Consider the following 22,039-nt stretch of genomic DNA (forward strand, 5'->3'; position numbering starts at 1 on the left):
AAGCATGGCTGTGTTGTCAAAGGCAGTGAGCTCCCTGGGCAAGAAACAAAATGCCTAGTCTCCAAGATCCTATGGAGGCAGGCGTTCAGGAGCCTTGGGAGAGGGCGCACACAAAGGAACAGTCATCCACCACTGTACCATGCAGAATTTTAGGCAATGTGCATTCCCGGCAGCCTCTTCACCAGCTTCTCATGCACATTTCTGTTCTACTCTCCAGTTTCTCTTTCTCTGTAATTTCCAAGGCCTAAATGGTCAAGGACCACCACAAGGCCGGCCACCATCTGAATAAGCCCTGCTGACTATCCGATGCTTATCTTTGTTTCATTTCTCTGCAAAACAAGGCTCTTCTCCTAGTAGCGCTTGCAATTTGGAACGTTGTTCCTCCTGAAATCACACAGGCACACCTACAACCCTGATATTTTGCTGCATGTGAATACCCATGTTCTGGGCAAGGGTTTGAACAGCATTAATGTGGTTCATTGTTGATCATTTTTTCTTTATTTTATTATTGTTTTACTATGGTGTATTTTTTAATGAGTTGGCAACTTATAAACATTCTTATAAATGAAAATGAACACATTTTGTGAAATGTTTCATCCTTCTCCTGACCTGTCTACTAGTTATGCCACTTGTCAAGGGCTACTGTTATTATTAATTGTTCTTTCTTTCTCTCTCTCTTTCTTTTTCTCTCTCTCTTTGTCACTTTACCACCACAAGGGTCTCCAAATAAATTTGAAAAATTAGGTGCACTAAACACAATAAAATTATGATTCTACACAGATGCCCAACAATTAAATCATCACCTCCTTCCCCAAGTACATCAGTTATACAAAAACCATCATGCACTAAAAGAGAAAGTTAATAATAAAATGCCTGGGAAATAGAGAGAAGGACATACTATTCAGGCACCAGGCCCACTGCAGACCACCTCTGTGCAGCAAGGGGGAGAAATAAAAAAAAGCCATGAAAAACGGGGAGGGAAGTTGACAAAACAAGAGAAAAAAATATTATGTATTGGAATATATATGTGAAATTTTTGAAAATTTAATAAAATATATGTTATAAGAAAAAAAACCTGCTCCTTTTCCCTAACAGGGTACCCAAGAGCCCATATAGAGAAATAAAATTAAAACCACAGTCCTGCTTAAAGATAAATAATAAATTATGTTTATGTCTATATCTGTATACACACAGACACACACACACCAGGACTACAGCTCCTATCATCCCACACCATAGTCCATGCTGGCTGAGCCTGATGGAAGCTGAAGTTCAAGACCACCAGGAGTGCGACGGGTGCCCCCCCCCTTGCATTAAGACCATAACTGGATGCTCTGTCTGGGGACCTCCCGGCCCCTGCCAGGCACTCACACAGCTCTTTTCCATCCTTCTGGTTCTTCACATTCCTCTCCTTGTGGTTGATGCTTTTCTTCTCCATCATCATCTTCTGTAGCTCCTTCCGTTCCTCCTCCTCCTTGTCCCTCAACAGCTGACGACAGGTCTTGTCCTGTACCATGCTCTCAATGTCCTTCCCCATCTCCTTAACATCACTGTCCTCAGCAGAGCTACTGTCAGTGTCTGTAGATAAGATGTCAGTGGACGCCAGAACTCTGCAGCAGAAAACCACCACAAGGGTCAATCTCTGAGGTCTGCACCATGGAAGCATTTGGACCACAAACAGGAGGATGGAAACACAAATGCCACAGAGCCCTAGTGACTCTGCTACATCCAATTCCTACACACACACACACACACACACACACACACAGCGAGCGCTGCCTTATGTAGAGTTGGACCACTGCGTCCATCTAGCTTAGTACGGACTACGCCAACTACCTGTAGCATTGGCAGAAGAACTCACTTGTTCTGCAAGTCAAAGATGCGTTGGCAGTTCTCCTTGTACCTCTCCTTCTGCTCTGCTGCAGAGAAGCGAGAACCATGGGCAAATTTGTTTGTCAATTCTTCATCAAAGCGAGCCTGCTTTGTGGATATCGCACGCACGACATCAACAATCTCCCAGCGGGAAAGCTTGTTGATCTGCAGAACGAGAGATTGGGTGACTGCAGGAGGCTGCCAAGGGAGGCCCAGGGCATGAAGGCATGCTCCTGCAACAGCCCCTACCCCGTACTTACCTCCTCTTCAGGAATTCCAAACTGTCGCAGCATCTGCTTGCCACTTTTGAGTGTCTTCTTCTGGAGCGGCTTGTCATCCTGCTTGGAGGAGGAAGAGCAGGTTTCTTCCTTCTGATATCCTGCCCATTTGTCTCCCTCCCCACACTTCCTAGGCCTGGGCCTTGGGGAGAAACTCTTCAGCTCCAGTAGCCTCCCTAACCCTATGCAAGCCCCTCAGAGGTAATCAGGGGGTCTAGCAGGAAACTGCTGTTCTGCCCCTTTCCTTGCCAATGAGTAAGAATGAAGGAGCAGCAGCAGGAGCAGGAGAAGGAGGAGTGGGGAGGAGGAGGAGGAGGAGGAGGCAGCCCCCTAACATTTTCCTAACTTTCCTAACCTGGGCCATCCACTTACTTTCCGCTGAGATGACTTGTGTGGGATCTTCACATAGGAGAATCCTTCTCCACATCCTGTAGGGTCTGCCACTCCAGTCACGTCCAAGAGACATTTCCCGTTCATTGCTGCAATAAAGGCCTGCGTAGTGTTCCAGGGGGCACAGCGTATCTAAGGGGTGGATGGGAGAAAGCCGTCACACACTGGGTCTGTTTGGCAGGTGAAGGAAGAGGTTATCCAGAAGGAGCATCTCCACCCCCGTTGTTTAGCCTGGACACTGAGGTCCAGCTCCAAGGGCCTTCTGGCCATTCCCCTACCGTGAGAAGTAAAGTTTCAGGAAACCAGGCAGAGGACCTTCTCGGTAGTGGCGCCCACCCTGTGGAACAGCCTCCTGACAGATGTCAAACAGATAAACAACTACACAACTTTCTGAAGACATCTTAAGGCAGCCATGTATCAGGAAGTTTTTAATGTTTGATGTTTTGCTGTGCTTTTATTATGCTGGAGGCCACCCAGAGTGGCTGGTGAAACCCACTCAGGGTACAAACAATACATTCTTACAATTGTTATTACTATTATTACTACCCCATCTAAGGTTATGGTTGAGAATATCTGGCACTTCCCTGGTGAGCCACTGTGCAGTGCTGGTTCTACCTCATCATCTATCTTCAGATTGTTTTCTTCTTCCTTTTCTCCTTCTTGCTGCTCTCCCTCCTCTTCTTTTTCTTCTTGGGCAATGAAGGATTTCATCCCATAACCTGCATCCTGAGGAAAGAGTTGGGAAGCAATTTTCTGAGTCACGTGGGACATGCCCATGCAAACGGGGGCACACAGAGGGGCCTTGGGCCACCCTGTTAGCACAGGACCTGTGATAACAGAAAGCAAGCTTTGTATTCAAGAGACCACATACTCAAGGAAAGAATCTCCCCATCACAGGCTACTGCCTTCCCGTTGTCCCTGTTCCCACTGGATGGCAAGTCTGCCCAAGGTTTTTAGCAGCCAAAGAATCCCAAAGACCTGCCTTCTCTTGAGTGGATGCCTCAGCTGGGGCAAGGGAGTCATCTTAGAGCAATAGGTAAGGTAAGACATCTGACAAGAGTCACCTGAAATGGTGTGTTAGACTCAGATCCTGATACAAAGGTTACCTTATTTTTGTGTAACCAAAAGCATCGCTTTGAAGCAAAGCTTTACAGAACAATTAATTTCTACTTTGCGCCCAGCAGAGTGAAGCAACTTCTCATAAACCATGTTTTCCCCATCTTTAGAAGTATTAAAAATTATATTACATTGAGTACAGGCAACTCCCTATTTGCATGTGATCTACATGTGTGCAGCCACACGCAAACCAGTCTTCCCACTTCTGCTGGGAACCCGGAAGTGGGGTCCGCCCAGGAGAGTCCTAGTGGCTTGCGAGGAGACCCTCCCCAGAGTCTGAAGGGGACATCCTTTTCTGCTCTGGGGAAAGTCTCCTTGTGAGCCAGAGGGGCAGTGGGGCTTTGTTGATACTGCTCAGATGATGTTCTAAAACTTGGGTCCCCAGCCGTTGTTGGACTACATCGCCCATCATTCCTGACCACTGGTCCCACTAGAAAGGGATAATGTGCATCATAGTCAAACAAGAGCTGGAGACCCAAGTTTGAGAAACACTGCTCTAAGCAGTGTCTAGAAATATCCAACAGGACCTTACAAGACTGCTATTCAAAGTGCTATTCCACAGCTATGATGAAATTCAAGTGCTAGCCATGTAAAAAACTGCCAGCCTAACAAGGAGATAGATGAGGCTCCAGTCTCCTCAATCATAGCGAATGCATACTGCCGTTCTGCTTCCTTGAAGTGCACACACTGGATCTGGCTAGAATACAGTCAGCCTGGCCACTTCTCTCTTACATAGAAAGCTGCCAGTCATACACTAGTCCATCTGGCTCACTGGTATCTACACGGCTCTCCAGGAGATGCTGGAAATTGAACCTGGGATACTCTATATGCAAATCAGATGATTCTTCCACTGAACTAAGGCCTCTCCACAAAATTAATGTTAACTTTGAATGCCTAGGCCAGAACAACAGCTCTGCCTAACCAGAAAACTGGTTGATGTATTTATGATGTATTTATTTATTAAATTTATATACAGTGGTATCTCTACTTACGAACGTGATCCATTTTGGAGTGCCATTCGCACCCCAAAAAGTCCATAGAGTGTTGCTACTGCGCGGGCATGAAGCACGATAAGAATGCTTCTGCACATGCCTGAAGTGCCCAGATCGCTTCTGCGCATGTGCGAAGCGCATAGATCGCTTCTGCGCGTGCGGCGAACCCAGAATTAAACCCTTCCGAGTTTGCCGCATTCGTAACCTGAAAAGCCACAACGTGAAGCAAACGTAACACGAGGTATGACTGTATATTTATTTGCATTTAAACTTATTGCTTTCATATCACACTTTCTCCTCCCTCCCCAAAAAGGAGCTCAAGGTTCTCCCTTTCCTCATTTAATTCTCCCAACAACCCTGTTAGGTAGATGGGCCAGCCAAAATATTTCAGCCTCAAGGTCACCCAGTGAGCTTCATGGCTGAGTGGGGACTTGAACCCTGGCCTCCCAGGTCCTGGTCTAACATTCTAACCACTACGCCACAGTGGCTGGCCATGTTTTGCAACCTACACTCTCCCTTTATAATTCTCCCGCTGGTGGAGATTGGCAGAAGCAAGATGTCCTTGCAGTTCTCAAGTATCTTGCAGAGTGTGAAGGCAACCAACAAGGACTGAGGATATTCACAAAAGACACAGGCTCACCTTCAAATGCTGTTCGGCAGAGATCATGCTGTAATAGCCGCAGCACTGCTCTGGAGACACCATTGCTCTTATCTCCTCTTCGGTGGGCAGTCTGAAACCTGGCTTTAGTTTCCACCAGTTTGCGTACATCTCTGAAAGAAGCAGAGGTCCCCGCTGAGTCATACCAGGAATGATACCTGATCTGCATTTGTAAGAACTCGGCTCTTTTAGTGTGGCAGGTCCTATACTTTGGAACTCCCTGTTTCCTGACGCTAGGCACTGCACTGCTAAAACCGTTTTTGTTTAGATAAGCCTACGCAGGTGCTTAGAAAGTTGATGTGAGTTTCAATCTGTCTCTGGCCTACTGTCCCTTCCCCTTGTAGTCTGAGCAACAGGAGAAGCAGGCAGACAACATGCCAGAACCCACAGCCAAGGTGGAAAACCAAATATATACATACCGGGGACAAATAAAATATCAATAAATGCAGATTCAGTACCCCAAAACACATTCTACCCAGACTTTTGCAATCACAGGGTGGTGAAATATGTTTCTCTATCAAGGTTTGAGATTCTTCACTGCATTTTATATTTTATCTGATCTTAACGTTTTTTCAGATCTGTCTCCTAATACAGTGGTGCCTCGCAAGACGAAATTAATTCGTTCCGCGAGTTTTCTCGTCTTGCGATTTTTTTCGTCTTGCGAAGCATGGTGTCGGGAAAGTTTTGGAAAAGCTTCAAAAATCACCAAAGTCCTTAAAAACCTCAAAAAAGGCAACCACACCGCGTTCTATGAGTTGCTCCTCGAAGTCAAGTCGCAACTGTATTAGCGGTGTTAAGAAAAAGGAAACAAACTTGCAAGACGTTTCCGTCTTGCGAAGCAAGCCCATAGGGAAAATCGTCTTGCGAAGCAGCTCAAAAAACCAAAAACCCTTTCGTCTAGCGAGTTTTTTGTCTTGCGAGGCATTCGTCTTGCGAGGTACCACTGTACTTAAAACAGGGGGGGGGTACAGTTTTCAACAGCTTCCAAAAGCTTTTCTCCCTTGCTGATCAGCCATTTTTAAAAATGTTGCTTTGACCCTGGAAACAGATACACAGAGCACCCCACTCATGCTTGTAAAGCCAGTAAAGGGATATCGGAGAAGAATGTGTGCAGGTGTGGGGAAGCGCTATGCTATAGACAATTAGGCATGGATACAGGAGGTAAGCCTTGGGAATAAAAGCAGAGAAGAGTTCCTGTGATGAAAAAGGCATTTCCACGTCCTAAGGGTCCCAACCGGTCAGTCTGTGAGGCCAGAAGCCCACCTGGGGCTCTGAGGATCCTAGGAACCTGAAGGAGGAAGTGACAGACTGGTAGCGGCTCCCCAAGTCTCAGCCGCAACAGAGACATTCCTGTTACTTGTTGCCTGGTCCTTTTAAGCAGAGATGGCAAAGGCGAAACGTGGGAGCTTCTGGGGGCAGAAGCAGTGGCCCTCCCCAGGAAAACAAGGCTATGCTCAGTGACCACCTCAGCAAAGTGGGGCTTCCCAGGAAAGCTGGTGCCTGGTATTGCAAGGGAGCACAAGCTTACGTGTGCGCTCGTAGACTGCACAGGGCTTCAGCTGCTTCCGGACTCTGGTGTCTGAGACCAAAGGAAATGCGTTCCTGATATCCTCCATGCGGATCCTCCGGGGTTCGTCTCTCTTACTGAACAGGCGGTATATGAAGGCCTAACAAGAAAGCCAAAGGAACAGCTTGAGATGCCAGTGGGCTACGCTTGTGTGGCAAGAAGGGAACCTGTGCATAGCCAAGCCCAATGACCTCTTAATGGGGGCCGTTCAGTCCTCCAAGGAGGGATCTAAATGATTCAGGCCTCAAATATCTGAAAGACCACCTTCTTCCCACAGAAGGCCTCTTGGTTGTTCCACTGCCTTCAGAAGCTGGGGGGTGGGGGCGTTTCCAGGATAGGGCCTTCTCTGTGTTAGCCCCTAAGTTGTCCACAGAGGGGCATCTGGCACAGTTTGGTGAACGCTCGATTCACCTCTCTTTGACACTTGTATATTTTTAGGACTCACCTTATTTCTGAAATTTTGTTTCAAACTGTTTTTAACATTGGGTTTTGATTGCTGTAACCTGCCCTGGGACCCTGGGGTAAAGGGCAAGTAAGAAATTGTAATCATCAGCAAGCCTTGGGAGGAGCATACAAAACTTTCCGGGAGACATTTGGGGTTTCAGGCAGCCCCCTGGGACAGCAACAAAGCTAATGGAGATTCAGAGCCTGGAAAAAAGCACCAATGGGGCTCAAATGAAAACGGGAGCCGTTATGAGAGCCCTTTTGACTCTCATCCTCAGGCAAAAGCGGAGGTGGCTCAATCTGCTTCTGCCATCCCCCTCGTTGCACATAGCTGAGTCTGTGCCTTCAGTACGGATCCACTTGGCAAGAAATGGGGGCACCTGAGTATCATGAAGACTTGAAGCTCGAGCTGTGCAATATCACCAAACCCAACAATGAGAAGCTGGTGGTGATCACTGGGCAGCAAGAGCCCCAGTGAACAAATGCCTAAGATCTGTGTGTCACATCCATATAAGGTTGCCTTGTCCAGAGTGCTTTTTCTGTCCTATTTTATTTGCCTGTGATTCTGGGAAGGGGAAATGAACAATAAGGCTGCATATTTGATAGGCAGCACTGCCCTAGCCCAAACCTAGGGAAGAAATGCTCAGTACACCAGATAACACATCTGCCTCATGTGAATCCGCATCCGAGATATTGCGTGCACTGCATCAAACATATTGAACAAAGATTTTTTCCTCTTGACAGAAGCCAGCATGGAGATTTCCTGATGCTGGGATACGTCAGAGCTGTCATGGCAAACTTGGTATTACTGTGTTGCACACAGCACTGGCTGAAAAAGTGAAGGATACTAATAGATTCTTAAGGCAAGTAGCTAATCCTAATGCATTTGACTCTCCTTGGTTTCCATTTGTTTCTTTTGTAAACATGAGCATGCGGAGCATTTGGCCTTCTAGAGGGCAGGGGTTATTTTGGAAGGACACTTGTGTTTCTGTGATAATGAAAATTTGTCAGTGCCTTCAGCTAAGCTTCTTGAAGGAGGAAAACGACCTTGCAATGTGAATTGGGGAGGGAAGGAGTGTCTTAGTTGTGCATGACCTTGTTTCATTTTGCAACAGTAAGTTTTATTGTATGCTATTTTGGAAAATACTAAAGAACAATTAAGAAAATATCAATAGTCTCAAGCAAGTGAGCCAAACTACAAAAGAGGGCAATTACTTTGAAGTTACTAGTGAACGTGAACCAATCCATTTTTGAGCTCAAATATGAACACAAAACTTTTTAACAGTCTGCCCTCTTGCACAGGCCCATATGTCACAGCTGCAACAACACTCCATTTTCCCTGAGCTTACTGCAGAGCTAATAACTTGCGTAACCCACAGAAGACAAACCTGGAGAAAGTTTCGAATGTGAGTCTTGGCACGTTTGGAGTTGGGTTGAGGAACTTCAAAGAGAGGACACTGCTGTCCAACCACAAAGATATCCTGCAAATCCCGGATGTAGTAACCATTCTGATCCCGGATAACTAAGAAGTCTGTTTCCGGCATCTTGTGACGATAAATCGGAGCCCGGAAGAGATTGTTTTCAAATGCCTGTCAAAAGGAAAGGGGCTACCTTGGTCAACTGCAACAGGAGTCAGGAAAAGAAAAAGAATCCAACAGTACCTTACAGACCAGCTTTAGTCCTTGAGACATACAGTCAAACCTCGTTTTGCGGATGGGATCTGTTCTGGAGGATCTGCATGTCGAAATGCCGTGTCTGCACATGGGGCGATTAGCGCTTCTGCGCGAGTGGCGACCCTGGAAGTAACCCATTCCGGTACTTCCAGGTTTGCCGCAGACATTCGCCAAAGCGGACGCAAGCGGAGGCGGATGCAGGATGAGGTTTTACTGTAATGGGATTCTTCATCAAACCCAAGAGACAGTTGATACACAGCAAGATCAAAGGCATACAAGCAGTGCAAGCTCACTACCCACACGCCAAGTCACCTTCCATTTTCCAAAGGTGACCAAAGTGCAAAACATTAGAAACAGCAAATGTACTGGCTGCTTGCCTGCACACAGTTCACTATGGCACTCTCTGAAGTCATGGGCCAGAGGGAATACTGGATGCTGTCCATGGGTGGGACTGCCATGAACAAGCTGTTCGCCCCCCACCTTCCCAGGTATCTGGCCTCTGCTGGTACCTTGGGGAGAAGCACTCACACCCAGAGTACAGACTCCCTAGCCATGGAAGAATTCTCCACCGCAACTCTAATGACCAAGTCCAAGCTTTTATTGCAAGTGTCTGAGAGTTTTGGCAGAAAGCATTCCCGCCTTCTTTTAGACATCTTCAGAAAGCCATACAAGTGACTCACATCTTATGCTTATTTTACTTACGAGGTTGTGGCTTTGGAGAGGTACAGGGAGCGAAATGAAAAAATGGAAAGTGGAGGAAACCCACTCTCCGTTTATTTATTTCCCCCCTGCACAGCTGGGGCCACAGAGAAGGCATCACAAGGACTCTGGCAGTGCCCAAGAGCCCCTGTGCCTTCTTGTCACGAGCCAGGAGTCAGTTTCACCTGCTGAACAGCAGCCTGGAGGAGGAGAAGGTGGAATGACTGCACCTGTAGCTGATCAGCCTTCAAGGACACAGAGAAGGCGCTGATGAGAATCAGCTGGCTTCAGCCTTTTTAAATAGAGCTCCCAGTAGCAGTAGATGCTGGAAACAATGCCTGTGGTGCCTGGCCTTACCTTGTTGCTTCCTGCTCTCCACCTGGGCTCTGTAATCATCTGGTTTCCCTGATCTCTGGACTGTCTGACTTCATATGTGGATTCTCCTTTCTGGTAAGTGTTCCTCAGAGACTCCTAGTCCTTGCTTGCTCAGCAACAGGACTCATACGGGCTATGACACGCCTCTGCAAAGCCCTTGCTTACCGGGCTTTGGGAAGGTGGTAGCTCTGGGACCCTGCCAGAGCCTCGAGCCTCCTTTCCAAAACTAGGCAAATACATCTTGGCTTTGGGAAGGAGGTCACACAATTCTGAAGAACACACGCAAACTCAATCTTGCCACCCCACCCATTGTGAAAGGCAGACATCTCACCTGGAGTTGCTGGCCTGGGTAAAGAGAACCCAAGAAGGGGGAGGTTTGGCAGTAGGTGGTCTCCCCATATGGCTGCTTAGGGGGACCTGAATCTTTACCCGGCTTCTGCCAAAAGAAAATACAGCTTTAGTGAGAAGGGCAGCCTCAAGCTACAGAAGCTCAAACACCTGCAGCCAAACAACCGCACTCTCACCCGCTTGTAGTAGTTCTTCATCTTGGTTGCCATGCCAACCCGCATCATTAAGGGGGGGTTCTCCTCACTGTACTCCGCTAGGATAAGGTCTCCATCCTTGCCTGAGAGGTCTTGCGGAGTGCGCATGAAGAACATCTCCCCACCACCAGAGGCTTGCAGCGCACTCCTTCTCATCTGGGTGCAGAGCAAGTTGAAAGTACAAAGAGACCAAATGCAGATAGCAAAGATGTATAAGACAGCGTCGAACAAATGTCGGAAGTGCCAACACATGGGACATCTTTCTATAGGTGCTGGACTTGTGTGTATATATATATATATATATATATATATCTCAACAGGCTTTTGGGTAATGATACATAATGAAATAAAAAAAGTTTAAAATCACTGTTCCCCAAAAGCCTGAAGCATTCTTATTAGGAGTAATAGGATTAGAAATCCCGAAAAAGATGGCCAAGTTGCTTAAGTATGCGACCGCAGCAGCCAGAGTTCTGTATGCACAGAAGTGGGAAGGCGGCAAGGTTCCAATAAAAGAGGAGCGGATTTTGAAGTTAATGGACTATGTGAAGATAGCAAAAGTGATGGCAAAGAGACCAAAATGAGAATAGTATATGGAAGAATGGAATTTTTTCAAAAAGGATTATAGCCAAATGAAATTGCAAGCAGGCTTGAAGTGTAAGCAATGGAAGGGTAGCAAGAATGAAATAAATAAAGAAATGTAAAGTAGAATAAGCATTGTATAAAAGGCACCAGGTAATTGCAGGAGGGGGGACATCATCAATGGGAGGACGGGAAGTGGAATTGTTAAGAAAAGTGTATAAATTGGGTTTTGTGTCAAGTTATAAAACCAATGAAGATTTTAATATTAAAAAATTATAAACCGGCTAAACGAGGACAGAAACACACACAGCATCAGGTAGTTTCTCTCTGAGTCCCCAAGGTGAGAAAGAGTTGAGGGCATAGCTGTCAAAGCATCAGAGCAGAACCAGGAAATGGAGGCTTTACCTTGGCTTTCTTCTTGATGTGGTTTTGTAGTGACTGCACTGGATGGGGGCCAGGCTGGGACAAGGCCCCAACGGAATATTTCTTCAAGGGGGGCCGGTGCAGCTGGCGAAGCTCTGTGGGGTCCAGGTGGGTGGGGAAGAAGGGCTGTTGAAGCTGCATTGCAGGAATTGAGTGCTGCACCAAGCAAAAAAACACACAACCCAAACATGAACTTTTACTCAGGATGTACAAAAGTCTGGATGTACATTACCGCCAGCCAAAGGAACATGTCCCCATCCCAGAACAAGGGCAATCATGGGTCACAGAAGGGAAGGGGCTGAGGGATATGTCCACCCTACGAACATGCCATGCAAAGCCACATCCTAAGCCTTGGGAAGAAGCTCTGTAAGCATCCAATGGAAAGCTGGCTCACCAATCGTACCTGCACACAGAATCTTGTCCTATTGTGAAGATGCAAGGCTGAGCATTTTGCCACAGGCACATGGTTCTCAGAAGGCTGGAATTCTGCACGAGACTGCACTTTTGCACATTTAAACATGCATGCACATACAGAGAGAGATGATACCACTGGTTTTAACCTGGATGATGTTGCCTCCAAAGGTTCCATGAAGCCTATGCTTGTTTGGATAGTAAAATTCATCATTCGAGAGGTTCCAGGGGTCCTTCACTTCTGGGTCAGACATATTCTAGAGTTGCAACACAGGGAAGTTGAAGTCAGAATTTTCCCCCCTTCCATTTATTAGCCTTATGTGAAACAAACTGAGCCGCTTCCACAAACCTGTTGAGGCTCCTCCTGAATAACTCCCGTCTTGCTCAGGAGAATCCGGCTATTCCTTTGAGAAGGTTTTTTCTTAGTTTCAGAAGGAGTGTTCAACATCCCCTCGTCGTCCTCCTCAGGAATTTCTAGGAAAGAACATACAATAAAAGTGTACTCTCAATGTCTGTCTGTAGGTATCCCCATCACCAAAGCACTTACATAAAGGAAGTCCATCTGAATGCATGACCCTTCACTGGCAACCTCTTTAAGAAACCTATTTGGACATGGACTGCTTATATTAATCTATACTTTTAAGTTAGGATTGATTGAATATTCTTATTGTTAATGCCAGGTGATGATATTTTTATCTCTTCTGTAAAATTTGCAAAAATATTTTAAAATGTAAAAAAAGGGCCAACTAATTTTTAAAATACAATCTTAACTTAAAACAATAAGAGATTTAACTGACCTTCAAATCTGAGACCATGATCTAATTCCCTCCCCATGGGATCTATTACATGACAGGTCACCTCACTCCTTGCTTCTGCAGGTTAAGCCCCATTGCTACATTGTGTGTGTGTGTGTGTGTGTGTGTGTGTGTGTGTGTGTGTACACACACACACACACGAGTTAACTAATGGCTCCTCCAAAGGAATCAGAGTTCTATTAGATCCTCAGGCCCCTTAAGCAACTACAATTCCCAGAATCCCTTGGGAGAAGTCAGGACAGTTAGGAGCAATTTTCTGGGAGCTAAAAAAAAAAAAAAAAGGAAGAGCTTCACCTGTCTTAAACAGCAGATTGCTCAGTAAAACATTCAGTCCAGTATACCTGAAGGTGAAGGAGTATCTCCACCTCCATCGCCCAGCCCCTGAGGTCCGAATCAGAGGGTCTTCTGGCAGTTCCCTCACTGCAAAAAGCGAAGTTACAGGGAACCAGGCAGAGGGCCTTCTAAGTAAGTGGTGCCCTCCCTGTGGAACACCCTCTATCAGATGGCAAGGAGATAAAAAGAACTACACAACTTTTAGAAAACATCTGAAGGCAGCCGTGTATTGGGAAGTTTTTAATGTTTGACATTTTACTATGTTTTTATATATGCTGCAAGCCAGCCAGATGGGCAAGGTAAAAATAATAAATAATAAAATTATTATCATCATTATTTCCTCAGTCCACCTGAATTTTGCATCTATGTTCCCCAACCCAACCCTGCAAAATCACTGATCTCCAGAAAGCCAGAAATCTCTTGTTTCCAACCACTAGTAGGTCAAAGGAAAAGCATTGTGATTGTGTGAACAAACCCAGGACTAGATTTTCATCATCTGAGTCAAGTGTCATAACCGATGGAGTTAAGACATTCTCCATTGCTTCATGGTCCCAGATGATGTTGTCCTCCCAACGGCCATAAATGAGCTCTCTGTTCTCAATGGGGAAAATAGAGTACCACGGCTTGCCTTCTTTCTGATTTGCTGCAATGACACAACAAAAGCACTCCTGTAAAGATCTCCAGAGAACTAGGACCCTGTCAAATTCCTCTTCCCCCTATCTACCCAGATGATGCTGACCACCCTCTCCAAAGCACAGACTTGACCCTCAGAAGATGAAAGGGCAGAGTGTGTGAATTTTGCAAGACAAAGAGGAAGAGCACATTGTCAATGGTGGGTGCTTCCTTCCACACAGAGGCTTATTGGAGAATCGATGCTGCTCATTTAACACAAGTTACCAGCATGTGGGGAGAGGGTTTGTTTGTTTTTTTGCCATGTGTGTGGTGATGACTCATGTGATTGGTCCTTATCACTACAGCCCTGCTTCCATTTGTTCCTCAACACCCTAGCCATTTTATTTCCAGAAACGCAAAGGATACAAATGACCATATCTCCACTGACTGCCATGTGCTTGAGGTACATTGGAATTTCAGCACCTCTGTTCCAAGGAACTGCTCTCTCAAGACCCCATAACAATATATGAGAAGTTCTGCCAACAGCCCAATTAGTCTAGCATCTTGTACTCAGTGGCCAACCAGATTCCCCAGGGAAGCCCACAAGCAAGACCTCTCCCCTCCTATGGTTTCCAGAAACTGGTATTCAGCAGCATACTGTCTCCAGCAATGTAGGGAGAACATAGCCATCAGGGTTAACAGGCCTACGTGGATTTGCCTAATCCCGTTTAAAGCCACCACAATAGTGTCCTCTGCAGCTAAACCAGCCACTTTGGCAGTGTCTCTGAAGATCCTGCCTGGTTCATTGCATTCTGTGCTCCTGGGGGAGATTTGTTGTGGGGTGGGGTGGGGTGGGGTGGGGTGGGGTCAAATAGCTATCCAGGAACCCCAGGTGCTGGGATCTCTTGTCCTGTGGAAGGGACTCCCAGATTCAACAACTCTTCAATGGTCACTGACTGAGTACAGATCTGCTGCTGTTCCTCTGAATAGGCCTCAAGCTTGAAATGTGGGCAGGGCTGAAGCTGACACGTCAGACCTAGATCCTGCCAGGTAATTATTGCCCGTTCCCTTTTGCTGACTAACATAGAACATCTTTCCACTGCATGGTACAAGCCTCCTCTTTCCTCTCTACTGTTTGAGGAGCTGCTCCTCTTTGCTGAGCAAGGCCCAACACTCCCAACATGCTGGGCTTTGTGTGTCAGAGGGAGAGGCAAACTGAGCAGGCACCCACTGCAGTTCAGTCCTGGCAACAGATGCAAGAAGATGTTGAGGAGGCCAAATGAAGTCCAGCGGCAGACGGTCTAAAAAGTGTGCTTCTTGTCTATTTACTTGGCAATATCTTTAAATACTGCATAAGCAAGAACAACGAAACCCTCTAAGCCAGGGACGTCCACCCGAGGAGGAAAATGAGCCCACAATCAACCGCGATCGACTTATATCAACCGGGGGTCGACCTGTCAATCGCTGTTGACCAGTTGGACATCCCTGCTCTAAGCCATTCACATAAAACGCAGACACACACAAACACACAAATTCATTGAAAACATAAAATCAGACATTAAAAACAAAGTGACAAATTGAGGAACTTTTCGTTTCAATAAGTTTGTGCAGTGAGGTGAAACATCTCTGTTGCAGGTATTTGTTTCGTATTGCTTTTGAAATCTATTTGCCGTGGGCTGGGTGGGGGTCGTACTGCTTTTATTCTATTATTTTGAGTTATATACTACCCTTCATCATAAGATCTTAGGGTGCTTCACAGAGTAAAATTGTAATCTGTTTCTCTGGCCTGTCTGTAAATCATTTTGATACATATATACTGTATATATAAAAGGGTTACTACTACAACTACTACCAATAATAATGTTTTGACAATGGTATTGTTATTAATACAACCTGCAGCTTTAAAGAGACATAATTATAGGAAACTGACTTATACCAAGATTGGTCCATCAGCCTCAGTATTGCGGGCACTAACAGGCAGCAGCATTCCAGGATTTCAGGCCACGTTTCCCAGCCGGACCTGAAGATGCTGGAGCTGAACCAGGGACCTTCCGTGTGCGAAGCAGGTGTGCTCTGGCACTGAGATATGGCCCTTCCTCCAGTTGCCTGCTAACCTTACCTTGCTGGGTGCTGGTGGCGGCGGCACCTGTCTTCATACTGGATGGCAACCAGGCCTCCTGCCTCGCTTGCTTTGCCTTGGGATCCTCCTTGATGTCATCCACGTTCCAGATCACGTCATCCTCCCAGTGCTTCTGGGTCACCATGAGGAAGTCCTCATCTGACAGCAGATTGTCCTTCTCAGCCTTAGGAGTCTGAAGGGAGAACAGAAAATGGTCAAGGTGCTGGTAGCTGGGCCCCTTCCCTCCTCTTCCTGCTGCTGCTTTGGAAGAGGAAAAACAGAGCCCTTCCTCCACACCCACCTCCTCCTCTTTGTGCTCCTTCATCTTGAAACCATAGTCAAAGCCGCTGCCGTCCTCGGGGACGCCCAACATGTCATACCAGAACTTGGCAGGCCCATGGCGCCATTCAGCCACCTTGGACGTGGGGGCTGCCACCTTCGTGTTTTTCGTAGACTGGGAGGCCTTGGGCTTCACCGGTGCCATCATGGTGATCTGGAGGGGGAGAGGGAGTCAGAGGGTCAAGAGAGAGGAGCTGGATCCCACTGAAGCAATTACATTTAAGAGAGTTAATATGGACCGACAATGGGCAGCTTACAGGGAACTGCTGGATTTTACAGTGAGGGAACCCAGATTGAAACCTATGGAAGACTTAAGGAGCCAAGTTACAGATTGGTTGCAATAACACCAGTTACACAACATGTTTAAATGAGATAGAAAGAATTGATTTCTGGACCAAAGCTCACAATTTGAAGAGGGGAAAAAACTCTTACAAAAAAAGGGATAGACCTTTGTCTAAAATGTATAATTTTCTACTAGAACAGGAAACAAAAGACGAGCTTGTTAAAGCTTCAAAGACACACTGTGCAATAGATATAGGGCACAATATAGATCTCAACCTCTGAGAGAAACTCTGGAAAAGTGACCTGAAATTTACTGACAGTTATTCATGGAAAGAGAATTATTTGAAAATGATTCATAGATGGTACTTAACTCTGAGTAGGTTGGCTATGATTTATAAAACAGAATCAGATATGTGCTGAAAGTGTAAAGAAGTGGAGAGAACTTTTTTTCACATGTGGTGGACATGTAACAAGGTAAAAGTGTATTGGGAAATGATTTATAATGAATTGAAAAAAATATTTAAGACTACTCCCCCGCCCAAGAAAACAACAACAACCAGAGTCCTTTTTGTTAGGAATAACCCAGACTGAAGTTCCTAGGTGTCAGAAAAGGTTATGTATGCAACAGCTGCGGCCCATGTTTTGTTAGCCCTAAAATGCAAAGTGAGTGAGGTCCCAACTAAAGAGGATTGGCAACTTAAGCTGTCAGAAAATGCAGAACTTGCATATTTAACACACAAAATAAAAGAGCAAGAAGAACATATATTTAAAGAAAAGCGGAAATCATTTATTGAATATATGGAAAATAACTATAAAGCTGAAAACGCTGGAAGCACTAAGATAAATTCAACAGAGTAAATAATTGTTTTGATAGATGTAAAATGGAAAACTGATTTGAATGGTTATAGTAAAAATATGCAGGGATGTGTAAAATGAACCATGGAAAGAGTAGAAGGAAGTCACTAGATATTTTAAAGTTTGTAACGGGTTTATTTGGAGATGTAAAATTGAAAACTTAATAAAAATTATTTTCTAAAAAAGCGAGCTGGTAGGAGCATCTCCAGAGGACTTGGACCACCCTCAGCACTGATTTGCACTTGGCATTCGCCTGTCAGAGACTAATATTTCTCAGCCTTCCTTCTTGGTAGGAAGAGATTCAGCTGTTGCTGGCAGGGGAACCTATGTCCTACAGCAAGGCAGACAGGAATCCACAACCTCTCTTTTGAAGTAGCAAAGAGGCTGTCTGGCATGAACTACATCCCACCCCTGCTGCTGTATTCCAAAGATAAACTTTAAATGGTGCTTGGAACAGAGTCTGTCCTTGAAGCAAGTTGCTTAGCAACGAGGATCCTCCCTAGCACCAGGTGGGGCACATCTGAGGGAGGAGAGATTCAGTGTCAGCCTGTGTCTGTGAGAGTCTGTCTCTCTAATTAGATGGCTGCAGGGAGCAAAGAGGCTCTCTTCATTTCAGAGAATCCTAGAATCTTAGAGTTGGAAGAGATCCCCAGGGTCATCTAGTCCAACCCCCTGCAATGCAGGAATCTCAGCTCAAGCATCCCTGACCCAACCTCGGCTTAAAAACCTCCACAAAAGGAAAGTCCACCGCCTCTTGTGGGAGTCCGTTCCACGACTGAATAGCTTTTACTGTCAGAAAGTTTTTCTGAATGTTTAGTCGGGATCTCTTTTCTTGCAACTTGAAGCCATTGCCTTGAGTCCTACCCTCCAGAAAAGAAGCTTGCTCCCTCTTCCATGTAACGACCCTTGAGATATTTGAAAATGGCTACCATATCTCCTCTCAGTCTCCTCTTTTCCAGGCTAAACAGACCCACTGATAGAGAGCTGGACTGCTGTGAAGATACTGGAAGGCTTTCTAAGTAACTCTGCTGTGAGACAGTAAAAGCAGCGAACACACTAACAATCCCCTACTCCATCCTCCTCTCTGCTCCCAGAAACCCACCTCATCGTCAGAAAGGCACTGCTCCGGAGGAGGGGTTGGGGCAAACTTGTACTCCCAGGACGATTTGCCTTCTGTGCCTTCCTCAGTAGCAGCTTCTCCTTTCTGGAACTGTACTTTCTGAGTTGATTTCTGGTGGTGCTGCTTCTGCTTCTTCTCGAGCTTCCTATGGGCTGTGCTCCAGACAGATGGGGCATTTTTGCCAGGGTCAAAGAGGCGCAGAAATCGCAGCGCCTACAGGGAAGGACAAAGAAGGAAGCGAAGGTTGGGAGGCATAAGTGGCTGGTCTCTCTGATCACTCAGGGCATGTCAAGTACGGAAATATTAAGTTTGCCATCAGGTCGCATCTCTCTGTCACTCTAGCTGGCTGTGGAGGCAGTCCTCTCCAGGTGGGTTTGCAAGACCTGCAGAAGGGGTGGGGGAACTTCTGCAACCTGGGGGCCACATTGCCACATGGCTAACCTTTGGTGGGTCACATGCCAATGGAGGAAGAGTCCAAAACGTAAACAGACACAGCCCAAGAGAGCTGGGCCAGAGCTGGTGGAGGGTGGGACCACCCCATGCTTGCTCAAGCATTACACACATACAGCACACAAATTCATTCACTCACTCACTCACTCACTCACTCACTCTCATTGCCTCCCTTACACTCATGGGCACATATCCATTCCATCAATGTAGCATCTGCCCCTGCAACAATCAGGCTTGCCTAAAAGGCTCCTCCCGGAGTGAACAGGAGGCTTTTCTGAAGCCCAATTGCACTAGAGCCGCACTTTCAGTTTGGGAGGGGGAAGCACCACATTTAAGCTTCAAATCTGGAGTCACCTGGAGGCCTTTCCCGACCCTAAATGTGGCTGGGTGGGGTGGGCTGCGGAGGTGTATGCTGCCGAGGAGGGAAGGGCTATCCTTTTCCTCTCCAGCTGTACCCCCACCTCCAAATGACAAGCTTTGAGGCAGTCCAACGCAATAAGCCATGTCCAGCTCTCTCTCATAGGGCACAGTATATGGAGGTACCAGCGATCTTGCTGCTCTTGGGACTTATTCACATCCTGGGGGTAGGCAGGGGGCTATTAGTGCTGAAAAGTGCTTTTCATTAGCCTCCAGCCTGAGCTCCCCACAGTCATTACACATACCTCAAGCTTGGGAATTTACGCTAATCATTTGGGACCACAAGAGAACCCTCACCTGAAGAAAAGGAGATGCACCTAGCTTTTTACACTCTTACTAGGAATTGGCAAGGTAACTGCATCCTGAGACAGGAAGCCTGGAAGGATTGGGAGAGGAGCAGGAGACACAGAGCCATCTCAGGGCTCCGGGGGCCAAAATGGAAGATCACCGTACCTGAAATGTGCTCACCCAACAGCTTCAGTCTGCAGAACTGACACCATTGCAGCTGCTGTATAATACTTGCCCTGCCTTTACACTTTGGGAATTTACACTATGGAACTCGCTGCTAAAGGCACTTTTGCTTAGACAAGCCTACCCAAATATGTAGAATGTTGCTATGTGCTTTAATCTGTTTTTAGCTTATTGTTAAATGCAATAATATTTTGTTTTAAATAGATGTTTGTAACTATTGTTACTGATAATTTTATTGTTTTATTCCTTCTGCAAACTGTTTTGAGGGGGGGTTGGGGGGAGGATTTACAATCAAGTGGTATATAAATTTGTGAAATAAACAGAAGTACAGAGAGAAATCGCCCATCCTTCTACCACGAAGTGCAGCCTTTCACTCCGACTCAACCCTCAAGCCCTACCTTGCCTGGCCGGAATTCAGGGAACAGGTCTGTGGCGCTGGGCAGCTGCTCGGTGGCATCTTGCTGCATTATCCCTGCAAGCGGAAATGTAGACTTGTCTTCCTTGGACTGCTGCTCAGATTCGGAAGAGGAAATGGTGGGCAGCTGGATGGCATTCTCGCTGTCTTCATTCCCTGGAATGGAGAGCATCTCTCAGAGAGAAAAGAAAGAAAATCTCTGCTCCGTAACCTCAACATGGCAGAAAGCTAAGCCAGGCATTGAAGTGGAAAGAAGAGCAGCGTTTCAAATGGAACCCGGCTTCTTGAGAATTGCAGCTTGCATTTGGGACAAAAGTGGTGTGGGGCAGGACAAGGGAAGAGTCACAGAGAATCCTCTTGGACATGCCCAAAGCCACACTGACCCTGCACTAAAGAAGTCTGAATGACCCAGATCAAGTTCTCCCACTACCAGTAGATTCTGTGACTGTCGAGCTATTGAGCAACCATAAATCCTTAACGTAATGAGATGAGAGCTAGGTGTTACAATGAAAAATAACAGGTGGAGTAGAGTGTGCTTGTTTTGCTCCCGTATACCTTCTGCTTACCCCTGACTCTAGAGGGCTCACAGTCACATCCCATGAGTGCATACGCACCAAAATAAGTTGTGTCCTGTTCCTCGGCCTCCTTCACCAGCGCTGGAGGTGGTGGCGAAGGAGCCATCAGCCTGGAACTGGTTTCTTCAGAGCCAGAAACAGAACCACCACCTAAGGAAGAAAGGAACTCAATGATGGGCAGCCCTTCCATCTCATCCCACCTCCAGTTCGTTGTCCTGGTTAAAAGTTACCAGAATTAACATTCCAAGAAGACCCAGGCATCCTCCATCATCTTCTATTCCCACATAATTCCCCACACTCAACTAGTTATTTCTGTAATTTTTAGGTTTCCTGTGAGGAAGGGCTGAGGACCATCTGCTTTGCATGAAGAACACCTCAGGTTCAATCCCCAGCATCGCTAGGTATGGCTGCGATAGGCCTAATTTGAAACCCTGGAGAGCCACTGCTAGTCCATGTAGACAATACTGAGAAAGATGGAGCTATGGTCTAAGGCAGCTTCCTATGACCCCAAATAATAATAATAATAATAATAATAATAATAATTTTTTATTTATACCCTGTCCCCACCCAGCCAAGACCAGGCTCAGGGCGGCTAACAACCAATAATAAAAACAAGTTGATTAAAATACAATTTTAAAAGATTAAAATACATTAAAACATTAGGATGTAGCCTCTTCACCGGAGGAGAAAGGAAAAAGAAAGAGGGGGAGGGAACCAAACTGATTCTAAGCCAAAGGCAAGGTGGAACAACTCTGTCTTACAGGCCCTGCGGAAAGAAATCAGATCCTGCAGGGCCCTGGTCTCATGAGACAGAGCGTTCCACCAGGCCGGAGCCAGTGTTGAGAAGGCCCTGGCTCTGGTTGAGGCTAATCTAACTTCCTTAGGGCCCGGGACCTCTAGGGTGTTGCTATATATGAACCTTAAGGTCCTCCGTGGGGCATACCGGGAGAGGCGGTCCCATAGGTACGAGGGTCCTAGGCCGTGAAGGGCTTTAAAGGTCAAAAGCAGCACCTTAAATCTGACCCTGTACTCCACCGGAAGCCAGTGCAGCTGGAAAAGCACTGGGTGAATATGCTCCCATGGCAGAGACCCTGTGAGGAGCCTCGCTGCAGCATTCTGCACCCGCTGGAGTTTCTGGGACAGCTTCAAGGGCAGCCCCGCATAGAGCGAATTACAGTAGTCAAGCCTGGAGGTGACCGTCGCATGGATCACTGTGA

At 46.4% G+C, this 22,039-nt stretch overlaps 1 protein-coding gene across 1 annotated transcript in view; it reads right to left on the minus strand.

Moving 5' to 3' along the window:
* TAF1 (TATA-box binding protein associated factor 1) overlaps nt 1–22,039 on the minus strand; it is a 46,900-nt gene that overhangs the window by 18,066 nt on the left and 6,795 nt on the right. Inside the window, exons 4-22 of the mRNA XM_081180380.1 lie at nt 20,862–20,972; nt 20,231–20,403; nt 18,477–18,707; nt 16,200–16,391; nt 15,899–16,091; nt 13,643–13,810; nt 12,369–12,493; nt 12,169–12,276; nt 11,591–11,764; nt 10,589–10,762; nt 10,396–10,500; nt 8,706–8,906; nt 6,835–6,973; nt 5,289–5,419; nt 3,156–3,266; nt 2,523–2,672; nt 2,133–2,213; nt 1,862–2,037; nt 1,372–1,610 (exon numbers count right to left, since the gene is read on the minus strand). Coding sequence (XP_081036506.1) covers nt 1,372–1,610; nt 1,862–2,037; nt 2,133–2,213; nt 2,523–2,672; nt 3,156–3,266; nt 5,289–5,419; nt 6,835–6,973; nt 8,706–8,906; nt 10,396–10,500; nt 10,589–10,762; nt 11,591–11,764; nt 12,169–12,276; nt 12,369–12,493; nt 13,643–13,810; nt 15,899–16,091; nt 16,200–16,391; nt 18,477–18,707; nt 20,231–20,403; nt 20,862–20,972 — 2,982 coding nt within the window. The remainder of the gene's footprint in view (nt 1–1,371; nt 1,611–1,861; nt 2,038–2,132; nt 2,214–2,522; nt 2,673–3,155; nt 3,267–5,288; nt 5,420–6,834; nt 6,974–8,705; nt 8,907–10,395; nt 10,501–10,588; nt 10,763–11,590; nt 11,765–12,168; nt 12,277–12,368; nt 12,494–13,642; nt 13,811–15,898; nt 16,092–16,199; nt 16,392–18,476; nt 18,708–20,230; nt 20,404–20,861; nt 20,973–22,039) is intronic.

Source organism: Podarcis bocagei (assembly GCF_964188305.1).
Source record: "Podarcis bocagei genome assembly, chromosome: Z".
Classification (NCBI taxonomy): domain Eukaryota; kingdom Metazoa; phylum Chordata; class Lepidosauria; order Squamata; family Lacertidae; genus Podarcis; species Podarcis bocagei.